Here is a 21,796-nt window from a genome sequence, read left to right as displayed (position 1 = left end):
CTATGACTTCTGCTTGCATCTTTGATAAACGGCCAAGTTCCCACATTGAAATTGTTATGATTTCAATTACGAAGAAAATTGGAACTTTTGCATTCTTCAGTGGCTAAAAATCACTCAGAAAAAAACACTTGTTCACATAAGCTATTTTTTTCCCTCATGTGTACCGTGAGCCTTGGGTCTGATTAGTGTAGTTGATTAGAGCAATGTGCCAAAAGGCAAAGGGCCCTTGTTAAAGCCCAAGGAAGGTCAGTTAGATTAACTTCCCAAGTCTACTGAAAATCTGTTCTATTAGTAGTCTTCAGCCAAATTAGGCAAGGGGGTACAAACAGATCAGTACAAATCCAGTCTTTAATGCTAGCAAAATGTAGCTCGAACCACAGTTAACATTGATACAAGGTCAATAATGTCATCTTCCCAAACAAAGACAGGTGTACACATTCAGAAGCATCTTAGAAACATCTGCTCTCCTCCACCTTTTTTTTTTTTTTTTTTTTTTTTTTAAGATGGAGAGTCCCTCTGTCACCCAGGCTGGAGTACAGTGGTGAAATCCGAGCTCACTGCAACCTGGGTCTCCCGGGTTCAAGCGGTTCTCCTGCCTCAGCCTCCCCAGTAGCTGGGATTACAGTCATATGCCACGACGCCCAACTAGTTTTTATATTTTTAGTAGTGATGGGGTTTCACCATGTTGGCCAGGTTGGTCTCAAACTCCTGACCTCAGGTGATCCACCTGCCTCGGCCTTATTTACAGATTTTGTTTCCTCATATATAACCAATCTCAATAGAGAGAACTCCCTATCTCTGATCCAGGTAGGCTCTGCCTCATCAAGAGATTAAGAGTTCTGAAGTTAAATGAACTACAAAATGAACTACAGCTTGTAATCCATTGCCTCAATTCCAAAGTGCTTCCTCTCCGTTTCTTTTTATCCCCCTCTCCCTTCAACTACTATTCTCTGAAGCTTTTCAGTTCTCTCAAATCTTAATTTTATTTTTTTCCTCAACAAGAACAAACTTGGTAAATAACCAAGACTGTTCATAGTTTCAGGCTCCTCTTTTTAATCATTTTTCCCACATCGGTAATGAGAACTCCTGAGGTAATATTATGCTTTCCCAAATCTGGAACCTGGTCTTTCTTTGCACAAGAAGAATCAAGCATATTGTATGAAATCTCAAGCTTATTTATCCTTAACAATGTCAGAGCCATAAACCTTAATCCAAAGCCATAAACCTCCCATGGAAAAATCTCTGGAATTCAACTCTCTCTCGTCTATTCTTTATTCCTACTGATACCACTTTTGTGATTGAAACGTGAAATGGATCCTCATCTCCTGAAGATGATATATAGAAATTGCTTTAAATGCCTTGTGAAAACCCTTAATAACCCGAACTCTGTTTCCCAGTTGAGCTATATTTTCCTTGTTCCAAATTTACCATTTCATTTCAGGCCTCCAGGCCTTTGGTTATTTGTCCCATCTGTCTGGGCTTCTCTTCCCCACCCTTCCTTATTCACTAACTTACTCATCCTTCACTTTAACTTAGATTTCTCTTCTGCTAAGAAGCCTTCATTGGCCCCCACATTGTCGGCTATGGGAACCCTCTTATGTACAGTCTCTATCTCCCCCTCTTCTAGCACTTGTCACAGTGTGTTGTAACTGCCTGGCTGCTTGGATTTTCCCCCTGTCCTGGAAGCACAGTCTAGGGCACTTACTGCCAAGCCTATGACAGAAACTCTCAATAAACACCAGCTAACAGAATAAACTCAGGCTTTGCTGTGTGCTGGGAGAGGATTCAGCATTCTGGTGTCTGTCACTCTGTTACATAGGTGGTCACTACCTGAAAGGTCTGCTTTCACGCTGGTGTCAGATTTGCTTGTTTTAAAAATAACTCAGGGCTGCTGATACATGCAATTCTAAGCCAAGGAGAGAACCATAATGGTCATCAATTTCTTTCTTTCTTTTTTGTTGCCACCAAGTTAATGCATTTAACGTTTTCTAATCTACAAAGACCTATAACCTCTGCTCCCTGTGTTACTTAACTAGAGAGCTACCTATCTGCTACTCATCAAACCCAGCCGGAGGTGCTGAGTTCTTGCTTTTTTTTTTTTTTTTTTTTTTCCTCATATAGAAATCTAGATGAATCCTCTGAAATGGTCATTTTAAAATCAAGTCAAAAGGAAAACAACGGGACATACTCACCAGAGTAAAAGAGAAAAGTGAATCGAGGACAGACCTGTGTGTTTACAACTCTCAAGGCCAATGAACATTGGAAAAGCAAACTAAAATGATAGATAGCAAGCTGCGGAATTTGGCTTGACTTTAAAGTGGGTTTTAATATGCTCTTATATCACTGTCTGCTACTCAAGGTCGATAAGAAAAGCTTGGTCTTCTTACGGAACAGAGCTGAGTCACTTATATAATACCAGTGCATTTCGGTTGATTGTGATGATTCTTTCAAGAGATGATGTCACACAAATTGAGTTTTGCTTGAACCTTGCCTAAAAATAGTTTGATTTATTTTCTAGGTCAAAAAGACAAGGGGATCTAACATCAATGACAAGTAAAAATAGAAAGATTTATTTATCCTGAACACTATGGACAAATGTGTGTCTCAGCACATTTAAGTTTATCCAAGGCTCTTTGTGTAAGTAGAATGAACCAGAAGCAATTTGCTATATGTGAATAAGAAATATCAAGGTGATATTAATCATTTTTATCTCCCTTTTCTGTAGAAGATTTGTAAGAAGAGTCTTTTCAGGTCCCCAAAGGTAAACTTTACGATTAAATTATACAGTTTTAAGAAATTATCACTAAATCTTTCCCCCATTTTTTTTAACCTTTAAAAAATTTTGTTTGAAACAGGGTCTCGCTCTGTTGCCCAGGCTGGAGTGCAGTGGCAGGATCATGGCTCACTGCAGACTTGACCTCCTTGGCTCAAGCTATCCTGCCTCAGCCTCTCAGTTAGCTGGGACTATAGGTGTGCACTACTACACATGGCTAATTTATTTTATCTTATTTTTTGTAGAGACAGGGTCTCACTATGTTGCCCAGGCTAGTTTTGGGTTCCTGGGCTCAAGCAATCGTCCTGCCTTAGTCTACCAAAGTTCTGGGATTACAGGTGTGAGCCATTGTATTCAGCCCTTAGATTCTTCATGTTTTTGTTTAATTTGTTCCTTATAGAGTAGTTTTCACTACAGGGATGTTACTTGGTAAATTAAATTCTATCATTTCAATTAACAACCCAAGAAAAATATATGTATAATGATAAACTTTGAGGAAAAAGAAATAATTGCCAAAAAAATGAATTGGCATGCAGTTAAACCTTGCTTATCCCTTAAATTTTGTTCCTGCTTATAGATTTTTAGTAGTTTTTATAAAGTCTTCTTTTAAAATTTTAAAAGTCTCAAAACTACTAAAGCAGGATATTATTTTAGTGGAAAATAGCCATATGGTTTCTGGGAAGGATTTTACTAAAGGAATAAATTTAATTAGAAGCAGGAAAGATTTGGTTACATACAACAAAAGCCAACAAAATATGCTCAACCCCAAGGGTAAGTGTAACTGCTGGCTAGAGATTTCCAGGAGAGGACAGGGAGTAGTTTTCCTAGAATATTTTATGTCCTAAATAGCCTGGATAGAGTCCCTTATTACCTTCCAGACTCATCACTGGGAATGTGGCACACTGGTGGGCTGTAATTCACTGGAGAGCTTATTAAATAAAAATCAAGTGACCTATGAGTGCAGCCAGAAACTTGCTTTTCCCCCAAGTCCTGACCCTGAAACTTAATTTTTGTGACTTGAATTATGTCTCTCTGTTTAAAATTTATTTATTTAGAGATGAGGTCTCACTCTGTCACCCAGGCTGGAGTGGAGTGGTACAATCATTGTTCACTGCATCCTCAATCTCCCAGGCTCAAGCAATCCTCCCATCTCAGTCTCCTGAGTAGCTGGAACTACAGGCGGGTGCCACCACACCTGGCTAATTTTTAAAATTTTCTGTAGCGATGGGAGTCTTTCTATGTGACCCAGGCTGGTCTTGAACTTCTGGGCTCAAGCGATCCTCCCACCTTAGTCTCCCAAAGTGTTGTGATTACAGGCATGAGCCACCACGCCCAGCTAAATTATGTTTCTAAATACAGCAGAAGTATGTACTTCATGGTAGGTAAAGCTATTGTTTGGTTGATGCTTAGAGAAGAGAAAGGGAGTCCATGCTATCTCTTTCTGCACTCTAAATCCTGAGATATAAATCTTTAGATTCCTGATCTCATCCCTGGAAGAGAAGGGCAGCACTGTCTCGAATGGAGGTGACTTCCTGGCTCTAGGAGCCCCAGGAAACAGGATTGGAAACACGGAAGTACTCCTGGAGGAGAAGGATTTAGCTTCCTGGTTATCAGGCTCTCTGGCTGCTCACACAATGTGTACGTTGCACAGACAGTAAGCCAGTTATATTTGAACTCTTTCACATGAAATTCTTCTCTTGGGAACAAGGGCTTGATCAGGATCTTTTTGGGAGAAAGAGTATGCTGATTTTAGCTTCCAGCTAACGTAGATATTCTCTCTCTGTTAGCACAAGAAACAAATCTGATTCATTTTTGTAAATTTAACAACCAAGACTCAGATTAAAAAAAAAAAAAATTGATTGTGCTACTGCTCTCCAGCCTGGGCAAGAGTGAGACTCCATCTCAAAAAAAAAAAAAAAAAAAAAAAAAAAAAAAAAAAAAAAAGTTGCCACAGACATGATTGAAAGGGAATTTAAATCCACATAAAAATAATTCATCTAAGTTTACTTAGTCTGGTCATTTGTTTTATGTGCTTTCTCAAGGATAACATGGTTGAAAATTTAGTGAAAAATAAAGACTCTTGTGCGTGATAACTTTAGGAACCACCAGACACCTCTCTCCAGAGACCACAATACATCATGCCAAGAGCAGAAAACTGAGAGAAAAGAGCATTTTGAAGTACTGTTATTTTAATCCCCATAAGCCTATATACAATTTTTTGATATAAATTAAAAGAAACCAGAAATCTATAAAGCCATCTGGCTGATTTAAGTATATTTTTTATAGCATCTTTTTAAGAAAGATCAGAAAAACTCAAGACAATATAAAAGTATGTCAGTATGGAAACTATTCCTAGCTGATCATTTTACTTCCAAGCCTTCTGGGCTTCAAACGGACAGCTCAACAATTTTGAGAAGAACTATAAAGGTAACGATATACCTTCTTGAGCCTAACAGATGGAGTAAGACATTTGAAATGCTGAACAAGCGACATGGGTCAGAATCCATCCCAGAATTGTATGAAGTCAGCTTAATTAAAAGTGCTTTCTAGGCTAAAGCAGAGCATTGCTTGAGCTCAGGAGTTCGAAACCAGACTGGGCAACAGTGAGACCTTGTCTCTACTAAAATTTAAGAAAGACAAAAAAAAAAAAATTAGCTGGGCATGGTGGTGAAAACCTGTAGTCCCGGCTACCTGGAGGGCTGAGGATTGCTTGAGCCCAGGAAATCAAGGCTGCAGTGAGCCCTGATTGTGCCACTGCACTCAGTCTGGGCAACAGAGCAAAACCTTGTCTCAAAAAAATAAAAAAAAAATTTCTAGAGTGCCCTCTATTATTGTCTTTGTAATTTCTACAGTGCCCTCTATTATTTATTATTGTCTTTGTAAAAAAGAGGCAGTAACCTTATATTTAATCATGTCAACAACTCAGTGTTAATTCTTCTGTTTGTGGTAACGTGGCTAATAACTTCAAGTCCCATGGATCCTTCCAGAGGACTCTGGCTTCACTAGGCCTTTAAAACAGCACACAGTGCCTTGGCTTCAGCATTTGGTCGCTGACTAAGCACCTTTCAAGCTGCCTTCAATTGAAAGACAGACAGCAGACTCTGAGGAAATCCTTGCTCAGCCAAATGTATCCCATATGAGAGGGCAAATGAGAATCAGTCCCTGGCATGCAGCGCCTCTGGAATGTGCGTGATTTACAGCCAGCGTGGGCTGCAGAGTTTTCTGTCCTAGTCTCTCCTTTTCATGTTAAAAAACCAAAAACTTGCATTAACAAAGTGTCAATTTTAGCTAATAAAGGCAAAAAGGAAAAAGCACACTAACTTTAGCACATGTATGCAAGGTCCTGGGAGGAGATAAGAAAATGAACACATTAGATTCACAACTGCACGGAACTTAGAGACTACATGGACATGCACACACATATCACACAGGGCAGAGCAAACTGACTGACAGGCAGAAGTACAACCAAAGTGCTGTGGGAGCATAAATATTGTGTGTTTTCCATTTTCCTCCAAGTGCCTTTATTTGTAGCAATGGAATGGTCTCATGGTGCAAAATCCTGTTTGTGATGCTGCCTGGCTTCCTATCAATTGGGTGGAGTTGTACCTATTCACTTTCTACAAGTGAGGCTCCTGGTGGGTGTGGTGTTTTCCCCAAACCCACAAGTAATAGATTAATATGGTATTGAAACATTTAAACAACATAAACAAACTAATGTCCTCCTTGACTTATCTCCTCCACCTAATCACTGGCCAATTCTAATCCCTGGAAGGTGGTAATCACCATTGTCATCTGATATATACACTTCCAGGTCTTCTAATTTACATTTATCCACACATATATACTCACACTCATAGATAAACATACATATATACAGACAAGAAGAAAGAAATACAAAGTTTTTTTTTTTTTTTTTTTTTGAGACGGAGTCTCGCTCTGTCGCCCAGGCTGGAGTGCAGTGGCCGGATCTCAGCTCACTGCAAGCTCCGCCTCCCGGGTTTACGCCATTCTCCTGTCTCAGCCTCCTGAGTAGCTGGGACTACAGGCGCCCGCCACCTTGCCCGGCTAGTTTTTTTTTTTTGTATTTTTTAGTAGAGACGGGGTTTCACCGTGTTAGCCAGGATGGTCTCGATCTCCTGACCTCGTGATCCGCCCGTCTCGGCCTCCCAAAGTGCTGGGATTACAGGCTTGAGCCACCGCGCCCGGCCGAAAGAAATACAAAGTTAAAAAAATGTGATAATGGTATACACATGTTCAACTTGCTTTTCTAGAGTGATATACCTTGGGATATGTCAATATACACACATCTCATTTTTTTAATCACTGCATAGTGTTCTATGGTATGGATATGTCATAATTAATAACTCTCTACAAGTTTATAATTTTGTTATCTCCTGATGTTTCCATTTTTTCACCATTTCCAACATTGCAATGGATATTATTCTACCTATCTCAGTTATTACATTAGCAAGTATTTATCTGGGGTAGATGTGGAGACATGGATTTGCTAAATTAAAAGGTAAGAGATTCCCAGCCAGGCTCAGTGGTTCATGCCTGTAATCCCAGCACTTTGGGAGGCTGAGGTGGGTGGATCACTTCAGGCCAGGAGTTCAAGTTGCAGTGAGCCAACATCATGTTACTGCACTCCAGCCTGGGCGACAGAATAAGACTCTGTCTCAAAAACAAACAAAGGCAAGAGATTTTTTTTTTTTTTTTTTTTTTTTTTTTTTTTTTAGATGGAGCCTTGCTCTTGTCGTCTAGGCTGGAGTACAATGGCATGATCTCGGGTCACTACAATCTCTACCTCCTGGGTTCAAGCGATTCTCCTGCCTCAGTCTTCCAAGTAGCTGGGATTACAGGTGCCCGCCACCATGCCCAGCTAATTTTTGTATTTCTAGTAGAGACAAGGTTTTACCATGTTGGCCAGGTAGGTCTTGAACTCCTGACCTCAGGTGATCCGCCCTCCTCGACCTCCAAAAGTGCTGGGATTACAGGCATGAGCCACCGTGCCCTGCCTTCAGTCTTCTTGAATTGGCTATTACTAGGAAGTATGAGAAAAATGTCCCTCTCTGACATGAATTTGCCCATTTTTCTTTCTATTTCTGTTAGTTATTTCTTTAAATATTTCCATGTTATGTTAAGGGCATAAAGATTTGTGAATGTTTTATATTCTTGGTAGACACTTTTCATCAACATGAAAAATTCCTCTTTGGTCCTTTTCAATTTTTTTTTTTTTGTATTTTGTCTGATATTTATATTGCTAAAACTACTTTCCTTGTATTAGACTTTACCTGGAACATCATTATTTTCCAAATTGCCAAATCCTTTTACAAACATAGTTTGCAATGTCCCTAGCTCTTGCTATGATCATTTTGGACTATGGTTTCCACATCAACCTGATCATCCTACCCGCCTTCTCTTTTTCAGAGATACTTAATTATCCATTATTTACACAATGGCATACTTTGTCTTCTAGCACAATTATAAGCTAAAGTGTGTGTGTATGTGTGTGTGTGTGTGTGTGTGTGTCATTTAAGGCAGAAAGTAGAGATGAAATTACATGGTCAGGCTGCCATCTTGATACAATCTTATGTTTTCCTTAACACCAGATTTCCTTCTCTGACTCCACTTAAAACATTCCTTTCCTTTCCTTCCAGCTTGGTTGATCTAAATATTAAAGGTGCTGTGAGAGATACAATACAGAATAGAGTCTGTGAATACGTTTAGTCAGCATGCAGCTCTCGAAAACCTACTTTTGGTCTCCATCTCTTTGTGGCCTACAAGTTGGTTTCAGGCTGAATACTACAACTTGTGTTCCCCTAGCATACATTATTTAGTAACAGCTCACACAGCTCTAAGTTATCATCTTTCCCATCTCATTCCCAGGAAGATCTGTTTAATTTATAAGCAGTCCATTTCAGACAACACCCCTCGGGACATCACAATATTGCTGTTCTTCTGGGAGATTCATTGGCAGTATGAATACCCTTGTTTCTTCCATGGGCAAAACATGTTTAACGGCCACTAACTGGGCTATTGGCAAGGCCTGGCACAAACTAAGTGCAATGTAACTCTTAGCAATTTGTGACCATTAAACACAGCATTTATAATGTGCTAGTTTTAAAGTTGAAAACAGCAACAACAACAACAACAACAAAACAACTCATGTCCCATGTCTATGGCCATACCACCCTGAACGCGCCTGATCTCGGAAGCTAAGCAGGCTCGGACCTGGCTGGTACTTGGATGGGAGACCGCCTGGGAATACTGGGTGCTGTAGACTTGGCTGGGCGCAATGGCTCATGCCTATAATCCCAGCACTTTCGGAGGCCAAGGCAGGTGGATCACCTGAGGTCGGGAGTTCGAGACGAACCTGACCAACATGGAGAAACCCGGTCCAGGCATGGTGGCACATGCCTGTAATGCCAGCTATTTGGGAGGCTGAGGCAGGCGAATCACTTGAACCCAAGAGGCAGAGGTTGCGGTGAGCCAAGATCGCACCACCACATTCCACCTGGGCAACAACAGTGAAACTTCATCTCAAAAAAAAAAAAAAAAAACCAACCAACAAAACAAAACAACAACAATAAAAACCCCACAATTAATTCATAAAAGACTTGCACTTTATTTGTCTTATTTTATTTAAAACATTCTCACCTTGTTTTCTGTATTTTATCTTTACACATAGAACACAGAGTTTGATTTGATTGTACTTTTCCCTTTACCCCTCTTTTTCTCTTGTTTATTTTCACTTCATAGGTCATTAAATGCCAGCCACAGGATCTCAGACGGAAAAGGGCTCCAGGGTTAACTAGCTGAGCCCTATCCTATGATGTCTGAGAGGTTTTGCGGCTTGCCTGAATTCAGCCATTGACCTGTGGCAGAGCTGGCACAAGAATATGGGTCACCTGACTCCAGCACAGGCACATACATTTACGTTTACAAAAGATTTTTTAAAAAACAATCTCATCAACCAACTACTAAAAAACTACTGGAAAGAAACCTGATGGCGGGCACATATTACCTCAATTTTTACAGGAGAGAATACTGAGCAGGAGAAATGAATTAATGATTTGACTAAAATAATCTACATCAGGAGACGTCCGGAGAACAACCTGACGTCTTTGCTACTGGCTTCTGTATCTCACAGCCTCTCCATCTTCTCACCATGCAACTTCTAAAAGGACAGAGTTTCTTTTCTTTCTAAAAGGACTTTCTAAAAGGACAGAGTTGCCTTTTCAATGATTTACTTCATCATTTCATTGTTTAATCCCTATGAAAACACAAAATACAGATTTTTGGTTTTTTTGTTGAGACAGGGTCTGGCTCTGTTACCCACGTTGGAGTGCTGTGGTACTATCTTGGTTCACTGCACCCTCCTCCTTCCTGGGCTCAAGCAATGCTCCTACCTCAGCCTCCCAAGTAGCTAGGAACACAGGCGTCCACCACCATGCCCAGCCAATTTTATTTTATTTATTTATAGACACAAGTTGGTCTGGAACTCCTGGGTTCAAGCCATCCGACCCCCTTGGCTTCCCTGGGATTACAGGCATGAGCCACTGTGTCCTGCTGATGCATATTTTAACGATTAAAAGAAAAAAAAAACCCGCCTGGCATGGTGGCTCACACCTGTAATCCTAGCATTTTGGGAGGCCGAGGTAGGCGGATCATCTGAGGTCAGGAGTTCAAGAATAGCCTTGCCAACATGGTGAAACTCTGTCTCTACTAAAAATACAAAAATTAGCCAAACTTGATGGTGGGTGCCTGTAATCCCAGTTATTTGGGAGGCTGAGGCAGGAGAATCACTTGAACCCGGGAGGCAGAGGTTCTAGTGAGCCAAGATCGCTAAGATCGCTGCACTTTCCAGACTGGGTGACAGGGCGAGACTCCATCTCAAAAATAAAATAAAATAAAATAAAATAAAATAAAATAAATAAAAAGGCTTAGACCGGTAATCCCAACACCCAAGGAGGGGCAGATCCCTTGAGCCCAGGAGTTTGATACCAATCCATCTCAATAAAATAAAATAAAATAAAATAAAATAAAATAAAATAAAATAAAATAAGTTGGGCATGGTGGTGCACGGGGCGTGTAGTCCCAGCTACTTGGGAGGCTGAGGTGGGAGCACTGCTTAAGCCCTGGAGGTCGAGGCTGCTGTGAGCCGTGATCGTGCCACTGCACTCCAGCCTGGGCAGCAGAGCAAAACCTTGTCTCAAAAAAAAATAGTAAAATAAAGTATGTGTCATTTTGATTTGTGATAACCTTAGGAAAAAACCAGCGAAGTCTGAGAACCAAGTAATTGATTGCAAAGTGGAGAATGATTTACCTGCTATCTGAGATAAAGGAAAAGGTGAAATCACAATGTTGCTTTAAATTCCTTCCAGCTCTTTGTTTATTGTTTCCTTTTGTGTGGAATTTCACTGTGCATTGATCTAAACCCAGCTCCTACCAGATGGGACGGAGAGTAGGCCCTCAAGTAAACATTTAGCACTAGGCAGGTTTGCTCTGTATAGGATATGTAGAACCCTCTCTCTGCTTCTAAGTCATAAATAGTTCTTTAGAGTCTTAAGAAATTGGCAAACTCAGGCTGGATGCAGTGGCTCAGGCCTGTAATACCAGCATTTTGGGAGGCTGAGGCAGGCAGATCACTTGAGGTCCGGAATTCAAGACCAGCCTGGCCAACATGGTGAAGCCCCATCTCTACTAAAAACAAAACAAAACAAAACAAAACAAAACTAGTCGGGTGTGGTGTCAGATGCCTGTAATCCCAGCTACTCAGGAGGCTGAGAGGCTGAGGCAGAAGGGTCGCTTGAACCTGTGAGGTGGAGGTTGCAGCGAGCTGAGATCTTGCCACTGCACTCCAGCCTAGGAGAGCTGTGTCCATTCATTTATGAATCATCTGTGGCTGCTTTCCTTACAAGGGCAGAGCTAAATAGAAGTTAGAGACTGTATTTTAAGCAAAGGCTAAAATATTTATTATCTGGCCCTTTAGATAAAAAGTTGACTTTAACCCTTGCATCAGGAGCGATAAATAGATGCTCTTGCATTTAGCATCTTTATTGTTTTTCATGACAAACCTAGAGTCGAACCAGCATCAGGCTAAAAAGCAAAAGGACCATGACTGATGTTCATGGATCAGCAAAGTGCTAACCCAGTTATGGAAGTCTAATATAGTGTTACAGACTCACAGGCTTAGCTAATATGTAAATCAGCAAACATGAGCAATAATGATTTATATTTGCATGGCATTCTATAGATTATGAAACATTTAATATCTGTCTCATTTGATTTTTCCAATAACTCTAGAAAGTAGACAGGCTGGGCATGGTGGCTGATACCTATAATCCCAGCATTTTGGGAGGATCACTTGAGGCCAGGACTTCAAGACCAGCCTGGTCAGTATAACAAGACCTTGTTTCTGCAAAATTTTTTAAAAAATTAGCCAGGTTTGTTGGCGTGTGCCTGTGGTCTCATTTACTTGGGGTGTGGGGGAGGGGGGCGGGGTTGAGGTGGGAGGATCACTTGAAACTAAGAGTTTGAGGTAACAGTGAGTTATGATTGCACTACTGCACTCAAGTCAGGGTTACAGAGCATGACTTTGTCCAAAAAAAAAAAAAAAAAAAAAAAAAAAGGGCCGGCGCAGTGGCTCAAGCCTGTAATCCCAGCACTTTGGGAAGCCAAGGTAGGTGGATCACCTGAGGTCGGGAGTTTGAGACCAGCTTGACCAACGTGGAGAAACCCTGTTTCTACTAAAAATACAAAAATTAGCCAGGCGTGGTGTTGGGTGCCTGTAATCCCAGCTACTCGGGAGGCTGAGGCAGAATTACTTGAACTCAGGAAGCGGAGGTTGCAGTGCGCCGAGATTGCGCCATTGCACTCCAGCTTGGGCAACAAGAGTGAAACTCAAGAAAAAAAAAAAAAGAAGGTAAACAAATAAATATGAAACAGATTCAGAGACGTTGCATGATAACCCAGAATGAAAAGGAACTCAGATTCAATGTCTTCAGTTTTTTAGCAGCTAAAATGATTCTTTTATTTCTGGAAAATGCTTACCTTGCTAAAAAAAAAAAAAAAAAAAAAAAAAAAGGTGAGTGGTTATTAACATTTACCATTTTATGATGCACTGACTTGGCAGATCACTTACAATTAACTGTACTTTGTAATAACATGTTCTATCTTCTAAATGCTGTATTTTTATGTCAGTATGATGGTAAAAATAATATAAGCATTTTATATAATGGTTTTAAAAATCAAAATAAATACGGGCCTAATTAAGTTATAAGTTAAAAATTTAATCTTAAATTTTTAAAATCTTAGAAAATGCGAAACTGCAAAACTGCAAGATGAATCAGTTATCTGGTTTTCTTGGATTACCAAAATTTTTAAAAAACAACTCTTGGAGTAGCAGGGAAAAATAAATCTTAGTAAAAATACGAGTATATATGAGCTTGAGAAAAATAATGAAAATTATATATAGTGCTCTGTAAATGGATCAAATCATGTTGAACTAAATAGTTCAATGGAAGCTACAAACCTGTAGATGACTAATACAATCATTGTATCATCTAAGACTTGATCTTCTGTGTGATCAAACCACTTCTGAGGAATTGCCAGTTTACCAACACATTGCCGTATCGGTCTTGGACCAGCATAAAAAATTAATACAACACACTGCATGATTCAGCTAAATGACATTCTGGAAAAGGCACATCTATGGAGACAGTAAAAAGAACAGTGGTTGCTAGAGTTCAGGGTAAGGAGGGGATGAATAGTGGAGGGCAGAGGAGTTTTTGGGCAGTGAAACTTAACTGTATGATACTGTAATGGTGGATGCATGTTATTATACATTAGTCCAAACTCATAGAATGTATAACAACAAGAGTGAACTCTAACATGAATTAAGGACTTGGGTGATAATGATATGTCAAGGTAGGTTCCTCAGTTATAACAAATGTGCCATTTTGCTAGGGAATGTTGATGGTAAAGTAGGTTATATGTGCATGGGGACAAGGGTATATGGGTGATCTCTGTACCTTCTGCTCAGTGTTGCTGTGAACCTAAAACTGCTCTAAAATATAAAGCCTATTAAAAAAAATAATGTCATGAGCTAACGAAGACCGCAATTCTAGGTCCTCCTCAGAAGCTTTATAAATGTGCATTAAAAATTAGTTGTGGGGTATATTATGGCAGAAATACAAGAAAAACAAAGGCCCAGAATTTTTCCAGGAGAATAGATCCAGAGCGAACATGAACTTACTTCACACCCAGATTGGGTTTCCCATGAACACGACTCCTTCTCCTGAGGGAGAACCCCTCTTTGGAAAGCATGTTCACCCAGGCATGCTTGACACAAGGGAGGCTCAAAGTCTGGCTCCTCTGGAGGGATGTGCACCATCGAGGAGCCAGCGTACTTCAGTCTGGGACTCTGATGCTTGTCCACACTGACCATTGGGCTCTTGATCCATCTTCGTACCTGCAATATGCAAAAGGAAAGAAAAAACCAAATACATTTGACTCCCTTTGATGCTTAATGGGGGTTTTGGTGGGAAATTCAGTGAGACTGAAAGGAGAACTCAGTCTCACAACCTCTCTTATCTTTCAAACTCAACACAATTAGAATTGGTCAGTGCTGTTCAGTCTCTTTCTTAGAGTATGCATTACATGGCTGGTCATTTCATCTTGCTGAGTCTGTCTCCACATTTTTTTTTTCTTTTCTTTTTCTTCCTGCTTCCAGTGGGGTTAGAATTTTTTCTTTTTAGAGATAGGGGAGTTTCACTATGTTGCCCAGGCTGGTCTTGGTGTTAAAAGATCCTCCTGGACCAGCCAGTTTTCACCAACATGGTGAAACCCAATCTCTACTAAAAACACAAAAATTAGCCAGGCCTCGTGGTGTACACCTATAATCTCAGCTGCTTGGCAGAATCACTTGAACCTGGGAAGTGGAGGTTGCAGTGAGCTGAGATCGCCCTGCTGCACTCCAGCCTGTGCGACAGAGTGAGACTGTCACCAAAAAAACAAAAACAAAAACAACAAAAAACCTCAAAACCCAAAAACAAAAATAATTATCCTGGCCAGGCGAGATGGTTTATGTCTAAATAGCACTTTGGGAGGCCGAGGCAGGAGGATTGCTTTAGCCCAGGAGTTTGAGACCAGCCTGGGCAATATAGCGAGACTTTATCTCTATGAAAAAAATCACTTTTTTTTTTTTTTTTTTTTTTTTTTTAAGAAAAAGATCCTTTTGCCTCTTAAAGTGTTGGGATCACGAGTATAAGTCACTGTGCCTGGCCTGTCTCCTCATCTGTAAGATTCAGGTAATAATATTTCCTCCCAAGCTGTGAAAATGCTACCACGTTTTACAAAGTTCAAGTATTTTGCCTGGCACATGTTTGGTGCCCAACAGATAGTGATTATTTTACTTTGACCCTTATTATTATGATTAGGGTGACAGAAATTTGGTTCACACATTTCTAAGGTGAATTGCTAGTTATCCTTACAAGGGAAAATACTAATCTCATAGTTTACAATCTACTCCATTGCTAAGCAAATACATATTCACTATTATTGTTGTTGAGATAGGATCTTCCTCTGTCACCCAGGCTAGAATGCAGTGGCCTAATCATGGCCCACTGCAGCCTCAAACAGCTGGGCTCAAGCAATCCTCTCACCTCAGCCTCAGGAGTAGCTGAGACCACAGGCTCGTGCCATCACACTAGCTTTTTTTTTTTTTTTTTTTTTTTTTGTAGAGATGAGGTCTCACTAAGTTGCGCAGGCTGGTATCAAACTCCTGGGCTCAAGCAATCCTCCCGCCTCCCAAAGTGTTGGGATTACAGGCATGAGCCACTGAATCCGGCCCATATACACTACTGCAAAACTTTGATTATAAAAGTACTAAATGTGTTTTTGATCAATCTAAAAAGTATTCAGTTTTGTTAGAGATGGGTAATGTTTTTTATTATTCTTATTCAGATAGTTTTGGGCTTGAAGTCTGGTAACTGTTCCTGCCTTGTTTCCAACATCCGTAGTTTAAAATCAGTCTTTTTACTCTGGCTTACTTTCAATGTCTCTGTTGCCAAGTAGATTTAACTTTGGGGTTACTGTGAACAGGATTTAAACAGATGATAAATCTATTCAAATATATTTATAAGTTGTGTGCCTGGGCTGATTAAGAATCTTTGTATCTTGAAATATGTATCTCTCCTGAACCCCCAAACACCTGTGCTCTAGAGTTTGAGTTATGGCCAACATAATAAATTTTTTTAATATTCTTTTTTCATGTTATTTTTACTTCTTTTTGCTTTTTATTTTTATTTTTTCTTTTTTCAATATGTTACAGTCTGAATATGTTCATAGTGACTTTTTTTGTTTGGTTGGGTTTTTTTATAGAGATACAGTCTCACTCTATTGCCTAGATTAGAGGGCTGTGGCATGATCATAGCTCACTTCAGCCAAGAGCTCCTAGGCTCAAGCTATCCTCTCGTCTCAGCCTCCCAAGTAGCTGGGACTACAGATGCGCGCCACCACGTTTGGCTAATTTTTTTTTTTGGAGAGATGGTGTCTCATTATGTTGCCCAGGCTGCCCTTGAACTCCTGGCCTCAAGTGATCTTGTTGCCTTGGCCTCCCAAAGCTCTGGGATTACAGACGTGTAATCCCACTACACCTGGCAAGAATAAAATTATTAAAGGGACATATTATTTATTTAATAAAATAAGTAAACTATAATAAATAAGAAGGAAAATAAAGCATATGGATGATCAGGATCATTGCCAGCGGAGGGATCAATTTTAAACAGTATGAACCAGGATACTATCGGATACTCCTCTTTGTCCACAGAGAATGTAGCAAGGGATATGAAGAAATATTCCCTTTCTCCAGAAGCATCAAAGAAAAAGTGTCACTTACAAAAATGAATCCACCAACACATTTCTTGCAGGACTGTTGCTGAATTTTATTGCATGCTTTGTCTTGAAATGTTTTATCTCCATTGGCTTAGTCCTTATACTGGCTTCAATGTGTACTTTCTTTTTGACTCCTTGACACTTTTCACCAGCTTTGCAGCCTCAGAGGTGATTTTTACAGGCCCAATCAAGGACAGAGGTTAGGAGGTTTGCTTGCTCTCTCGAGAGAGGCTGGACGAGTGCACAGGAGTTAGGCAAGGTGCCTTTCAAAACTGCTGAGTAGAGAAACTCTCCCATGGCCCCTCGGGGAATTCAAGCTACAACTGGCCCATTGTGTTTCCTCAGGCGGCGGACTGCTTTGGTGGAGGGAGTAGCTGACTTTGAGTGGCTTTGGGAGCCCCTCAGAGACCAGCAACAATGGCTGGAGGAGAGCTGCCGCAGCTGTGTGTGCGAGAAACATGAATGCCCGGATGCGAGCGGCAGCCGGGGCTCCTGGGCCTCCTGGGCCACCTGGTCCCCAGTTTTATTCAGAGCTACACAACTGTTTGTGAAGAGCATTGTAAACAAACATAGATGGGGTGAGACATCCTCCTTATCCTGAATAAATCAAAAATTCCCAGGCCGGGCGCAGTGGCTCACGCCTGTAATCCCAGCACTTTGGGAGGCCGAGGCGGGCGGATCACGAGGTCAGCAGATCGAGACCATCCTGGCTAATACGGTGAAACCCGTCTCTACTAAAAATACAAAAAATTAGCCGGGCGTGGTGGCGGGCGCCTGTAGTCCCAGGTACTCTGGAGGCTGAGGCCGGAGAATGACGTGAACCCGGGAGGCGGAGCTTGCAGTGAGTTGAGATCCCGTCACTGCCCTCCAGCCTGGGCGACAGAGCAAGACTCCGTTTCAAAAAAAAAACTTTTCCTCACTTGGGGTTTATAGGAGACTGCTCTCCAAACCACACCAGACTTTTAGAAGCAACCAGCTCTCCAGATACCGGTGTGAATCAGTAAGGCCCTTCATTTAACTAGACAGAAACTGAGTGAACAGTGGGTAAACAAAATATTCAACCAAATTCTTTGCGAAATCCAGTCCACCTTGGTTTTATTAATGTCTTTATTTGGGGGAAAAAAAAAGCCATCCAAAAGCAATAATCCCTCACTCTAGAAAATTGCCAGATGTGATTAAAGAGATTGGCTGGCTTCTAGGGATTTTCCACTTGTGGTTTTTTTCCTATTATCTAAGAGCAAACAGATATTACTATTAATTTAAAATAGTTTAGCTGATAATGATATCAACCGACACAGGAAAATTAAAGAGTGTTTAGGTACTTAGGTGTGAACTCAGATGGCAACACCTGCTCTCATTGGCCCCTGTCCTTTCAGGGGGAAGAGCTGACTCTTAAAATGCCAAGAGAACTTGAAGTTGGACGTAACTTCTGTAATTTCCAAAGAGACATTTTTTTTAAAAAAAAAATTATAGAGAACAGACTTTGCTTACTTGATGCCTTAATAACTTTCAATTTCGATAGAGTCAGCCCAGTTTTCTAGTGAAATTACTTGGATAATTCAATAAATTATAAAAAGGGAGGCCAGGCGAGGTGGTTCACGCCTATAATCCCAACACATTGGGAGGCCGAGTCAGGTGAATCATTTGAGGACCAGGCTGGCCAACGTGGTGAAACCCCATCTCTACTGAAAACACAAAAATTAGCCACCGTGGTGGTGTGCACCTGTAATCCCAGCTACTAGGGAGGCTGAGGCAGGAGAATAATGGGAACCTGGGAGCTGGAGGTGGCAGTGAGCCAAGATCGTGCCACTGCACTCCAGCCTGGGTGAGACTCTGTCTCGGAAAAAAAAAAAGAGAGAGAAAGCGAGAGATCTGCATGCCTAGGCCTCTTCCAGAGGCTGCGTGCTAGCAGGTTAGTTACGGCATGAGTGTAATTTAGGAGAAGGCTCCTGGAAGCAAATTCATCTTACACTGACACTGGAGCCTGAAGCTGCTTCATAGCATGTCTCCTAAAATATAACAGTGCTGTAATATTCAGTAATATTGATCAGATTTCTTCACCCCGGCTATATGTCGTCATCATGTAGCTGTCTTTTCTGTTTTGTTTTGGTTTTTTTTTTTGAGACAGTTTCACTCTTGTTTCCCAGGCTGGAGTGCAATGGTGCGATCTCAGCTCACTGCAACTTCCGCCTCCTGGGTTCAAGTGATTCTCCTGCCTCAGCCTCCCGAGTAGCTGGGATTACAGACATGTGCCACCACATCTGACTAGTTTTGTATTTTTAGTAGAGACAGGGTTTCTCCATGTTGGTCAGACTGATCTTGAACTCCCGACCTCAGGTGATCTGCCTGCCTCGGCCTCCCAAAGTGTTGGGATTACAGGCGTGAACCACCGCACCAGGCCTATTCCTGTCTTTTCTCTAGTGTTTGTAGTGTTTATTGCTTGTATAAAACAACAGGACTTTTATGCTAACTGGTATTGATATTAAGCCAATGTCATCTTTCCAACTGGATCATAAGTGTGAGAATAGCTTCTTAGGTCTTAGGAAAAAAAAAAATTCCCAGAGGCTAGTGTATGGTCTTACAAATAAACTAGGTAATAAAAATAAGAATGTCTTGATTGCTTTTTATATTTACTTATAGATCTCAACAAGTTTTGCTAACATCCTCTATCAAGGTAATACGCATTTTCTATTTAAATATTTATCTTTAACACTGCAAGACCTATCCCGGAGCAGGCACCCTGAGAAGATGGAGTGGCTTTTGGAATTCCCTGACTTTCTATGCTGTTGTCCTTGGGATATCCCAGTCCTTTCCTTTGACCTTGACCTAGTTGCATCCTTTTCTAAATTCTCAGTCTCCAGGCCTGTCTGGAGGATGGAGTGGTGGGGAGGACTCCGGGGAACAGGGAAAACAGAGAGGCGATGCGTCCGTGTACACTATTTAATGTTGCCTCTCACAGCTGGCAGCACCCCAGCTCTGTCTCTTCAGAGGACAGTATTTGCCTGTTCTTCCAGCTCAGTAAGTGTAAAGTCTCCTTCCTCATCCTCCCCATTGAGGAATCCACCCCACCCTGTCCCTCCCCACCTCACCCTACACTGTCAAGTGTTAAATAGATAGAGTGCAGGAATTCATCAACATAAGTTTTTCTCTGGAAATAGAGGTGAAGTTTTTCTCATTTCTTTAAATTGTGGGACTCGGCCATGTGCGGTGGCTCATGCCTGTCGTCCCAGTGCTTTGGGAGGCCAAGGCAGGCAGATCACCTAAGGTCAGGAGTTCGAGACCAGCCTGGCCAAGATATAGTGAAACCCCATTTCTACTAAAAATACAAAAATTAGCCAGGCGCGGTGGCACATGCCTGTAATTCCAGCTACTTGGGAGGCTGAGGCAGGAGAATCACTTGAATCTAGGTGGCAGAGGTTGCAGTGAGACGAGATTGCACCACTAGACTCCAGTCTGCAGAGTGAAACTCTGTCTCCAAAAAAAAAAAAAAAAAAAAAAGTGGGACCCATCCATTTTGTTTGAATTAGTCTTTCCTCGATATATACATTTTTTTTTTAGACATAAAAAGTTATTTTTAAAAAAAAAGTAGGAAAATTATTTTAGGTACTAGCTCTACAGGACAGTGTATGTTATTTGCTTTTGGAAATTAAGACTCAGAAATAGAAATGCTGGTCTAATTAGTGGGGAAGAACCTGGCCATCCTGTCCAGAGCGAATCCACTGAGCTTTGGAAACTTCCTCTTCTCTTTCCTCCAAGAAATCCCCTTTTCCAGTGTGGTTTTTTTTTGTTTGTTTATTTTAGGTTTGAGGGTACACGTGAAAGTTTGTTACACAGGTAAGCTCATGACACAGGGATTTGTCGTACAGATTATTTCATCACCCGGGAGTTAAGCCTAGTACCCAATATTTATCTTTTGTGCTCTTCTCCCTCCTCCCACTCTTCACCCTCCAGTAGACCCCAGTATCTGTTGTTTCCTTCTTTGTATTCACATAAGTTCTCATCCCAGTGTTTTTTTGTTTGTTTGGTTTTTTGAGACGGAGTCTTGCTCTGTTGCCCAGCCTGGAGTGCAGTGGTGTGATCTTGGCTCACTGCAACCTCCACCTCCCAGGTTCAAGCAATTCTCCTGCCTCAGCCTCCCGAGTAGCTGGGACTACAGGCACACACCACCACGCCCAGCTACGTTTTGTATTTTTAGTAGAGACAGGATTTCACCATGTTGGCCAGGCTGGTCTCGAACTCCTGACCTCAGGCAATCTGCTTACCTCCACCTCCCAAAATGCTGGGATTACAGGCGTGAGCCACCTCACCCAGCCTTTTTTTTGTCCTAGAGACGGACTCTTGCTCTGTTGCCCAGGCTGGAGTGCAGTAGAGTGATCTCAGCTCACTGCAACCTCCCCTTCCTGGGTTCAAGGAATTCTCCTGCCTCAGCCTCCTGAGTAGCTAGGATCACAAGCATGCACCACCATGCCCAGCTATTTTTTTTTTTTTTTTTTATATTTTTAATAGAGATAGGGTTTCACCATGTTGACCAGGCTGGTCTCAAACTTCTGACCTCAGGTTATCTGCCCGCCTTGGCCTCCCAGAGTGCTGGGATTACAGGTGTGAGCCACTGAGCCTGGCCTCATTCCAGTGTTGTTGTTGTTGTTGTTGTTGTTTTTAACTGTCTCTCTCTCTTTAGGCTACTGTCTCTCAGCATATTAAACACCTTGTTCTTGCAATATCTCTAAAAGCTAGCGAACAGACTGCAAGCAAAACATCCTCTTTACACCCACAAACTCTTCCTTTTTCCCGCAGCCACCTTTCACCGCCACCCAACTCTTCTCTCTTAGCTGAGCTTCATGAAAAAATAATCTCCACTTCCTCATCTCACATTTTCTCCTCAACCCATTGCAATTTATTCATTAAATAGTATTTATGGATTGCTTAATATTTGCAAGGACTAAAGCAAATAACATAATAATAAAAGTCTTATTTCATAAAATGAAGTTTGTGCAAAGATGCCAATAAACCTCTTTGCCAAATCCAATAGACATTTCTCTGTGCTTACTTCATTTGCATATACCCCGCAGCATGTAAAAGCTTTCACAAAGGTTCAACAACAACTATTTGCCTGGCATTATGTGGTTG

General features: G+C 41.2%; 1 protein-coding gene and 1 pseudogene across 1 annotated transcript in view; one reads left to right on the top strand and one right to left on the bottom strand.

Moving 5' to 3' along the window:
* The window catches only part of SGK1 (serum/glucocorticoid regulated kinase 1), a 153,087-nt gene that overhangs the window by 81,691 nt on the left and 49,600 nt on the right, over positions 1–21,796 (bottom strand). The window contains exon 2 of the mRNA XM_050787992.1: positions 14,031–14,246. Within this exon, the coding sequence (XP_050643949.1) occupies positions 14,031–14,246 (216 nt within the window). The remainder of the gene's footprint in view (positions 1–14,030; positions 14,247–21,796) is intronic.
* On the top strand, positions 8,948–9,056 carry LOC126954048 (uncharacterized; annotated as a pseudogene).

Source organism: Macaca thibetana, chromosome 4 (genome assembly GCF_024542745.1).
Source record: "Macaca thibetana thibetana isolate TM-01 chromosome 4, ASM2454274v1, whole genome shotgun sequence".
NCBI lineage: Eukaryota > Metazoa > Chordata > Mammalia > Primates > Cercopithecidae > Macaca > Macaca thibetana.
Note: the sequence above shows the minus strand (reverse complement) of the source record. Positions and strands in the feature narration are given on the sequence as shown.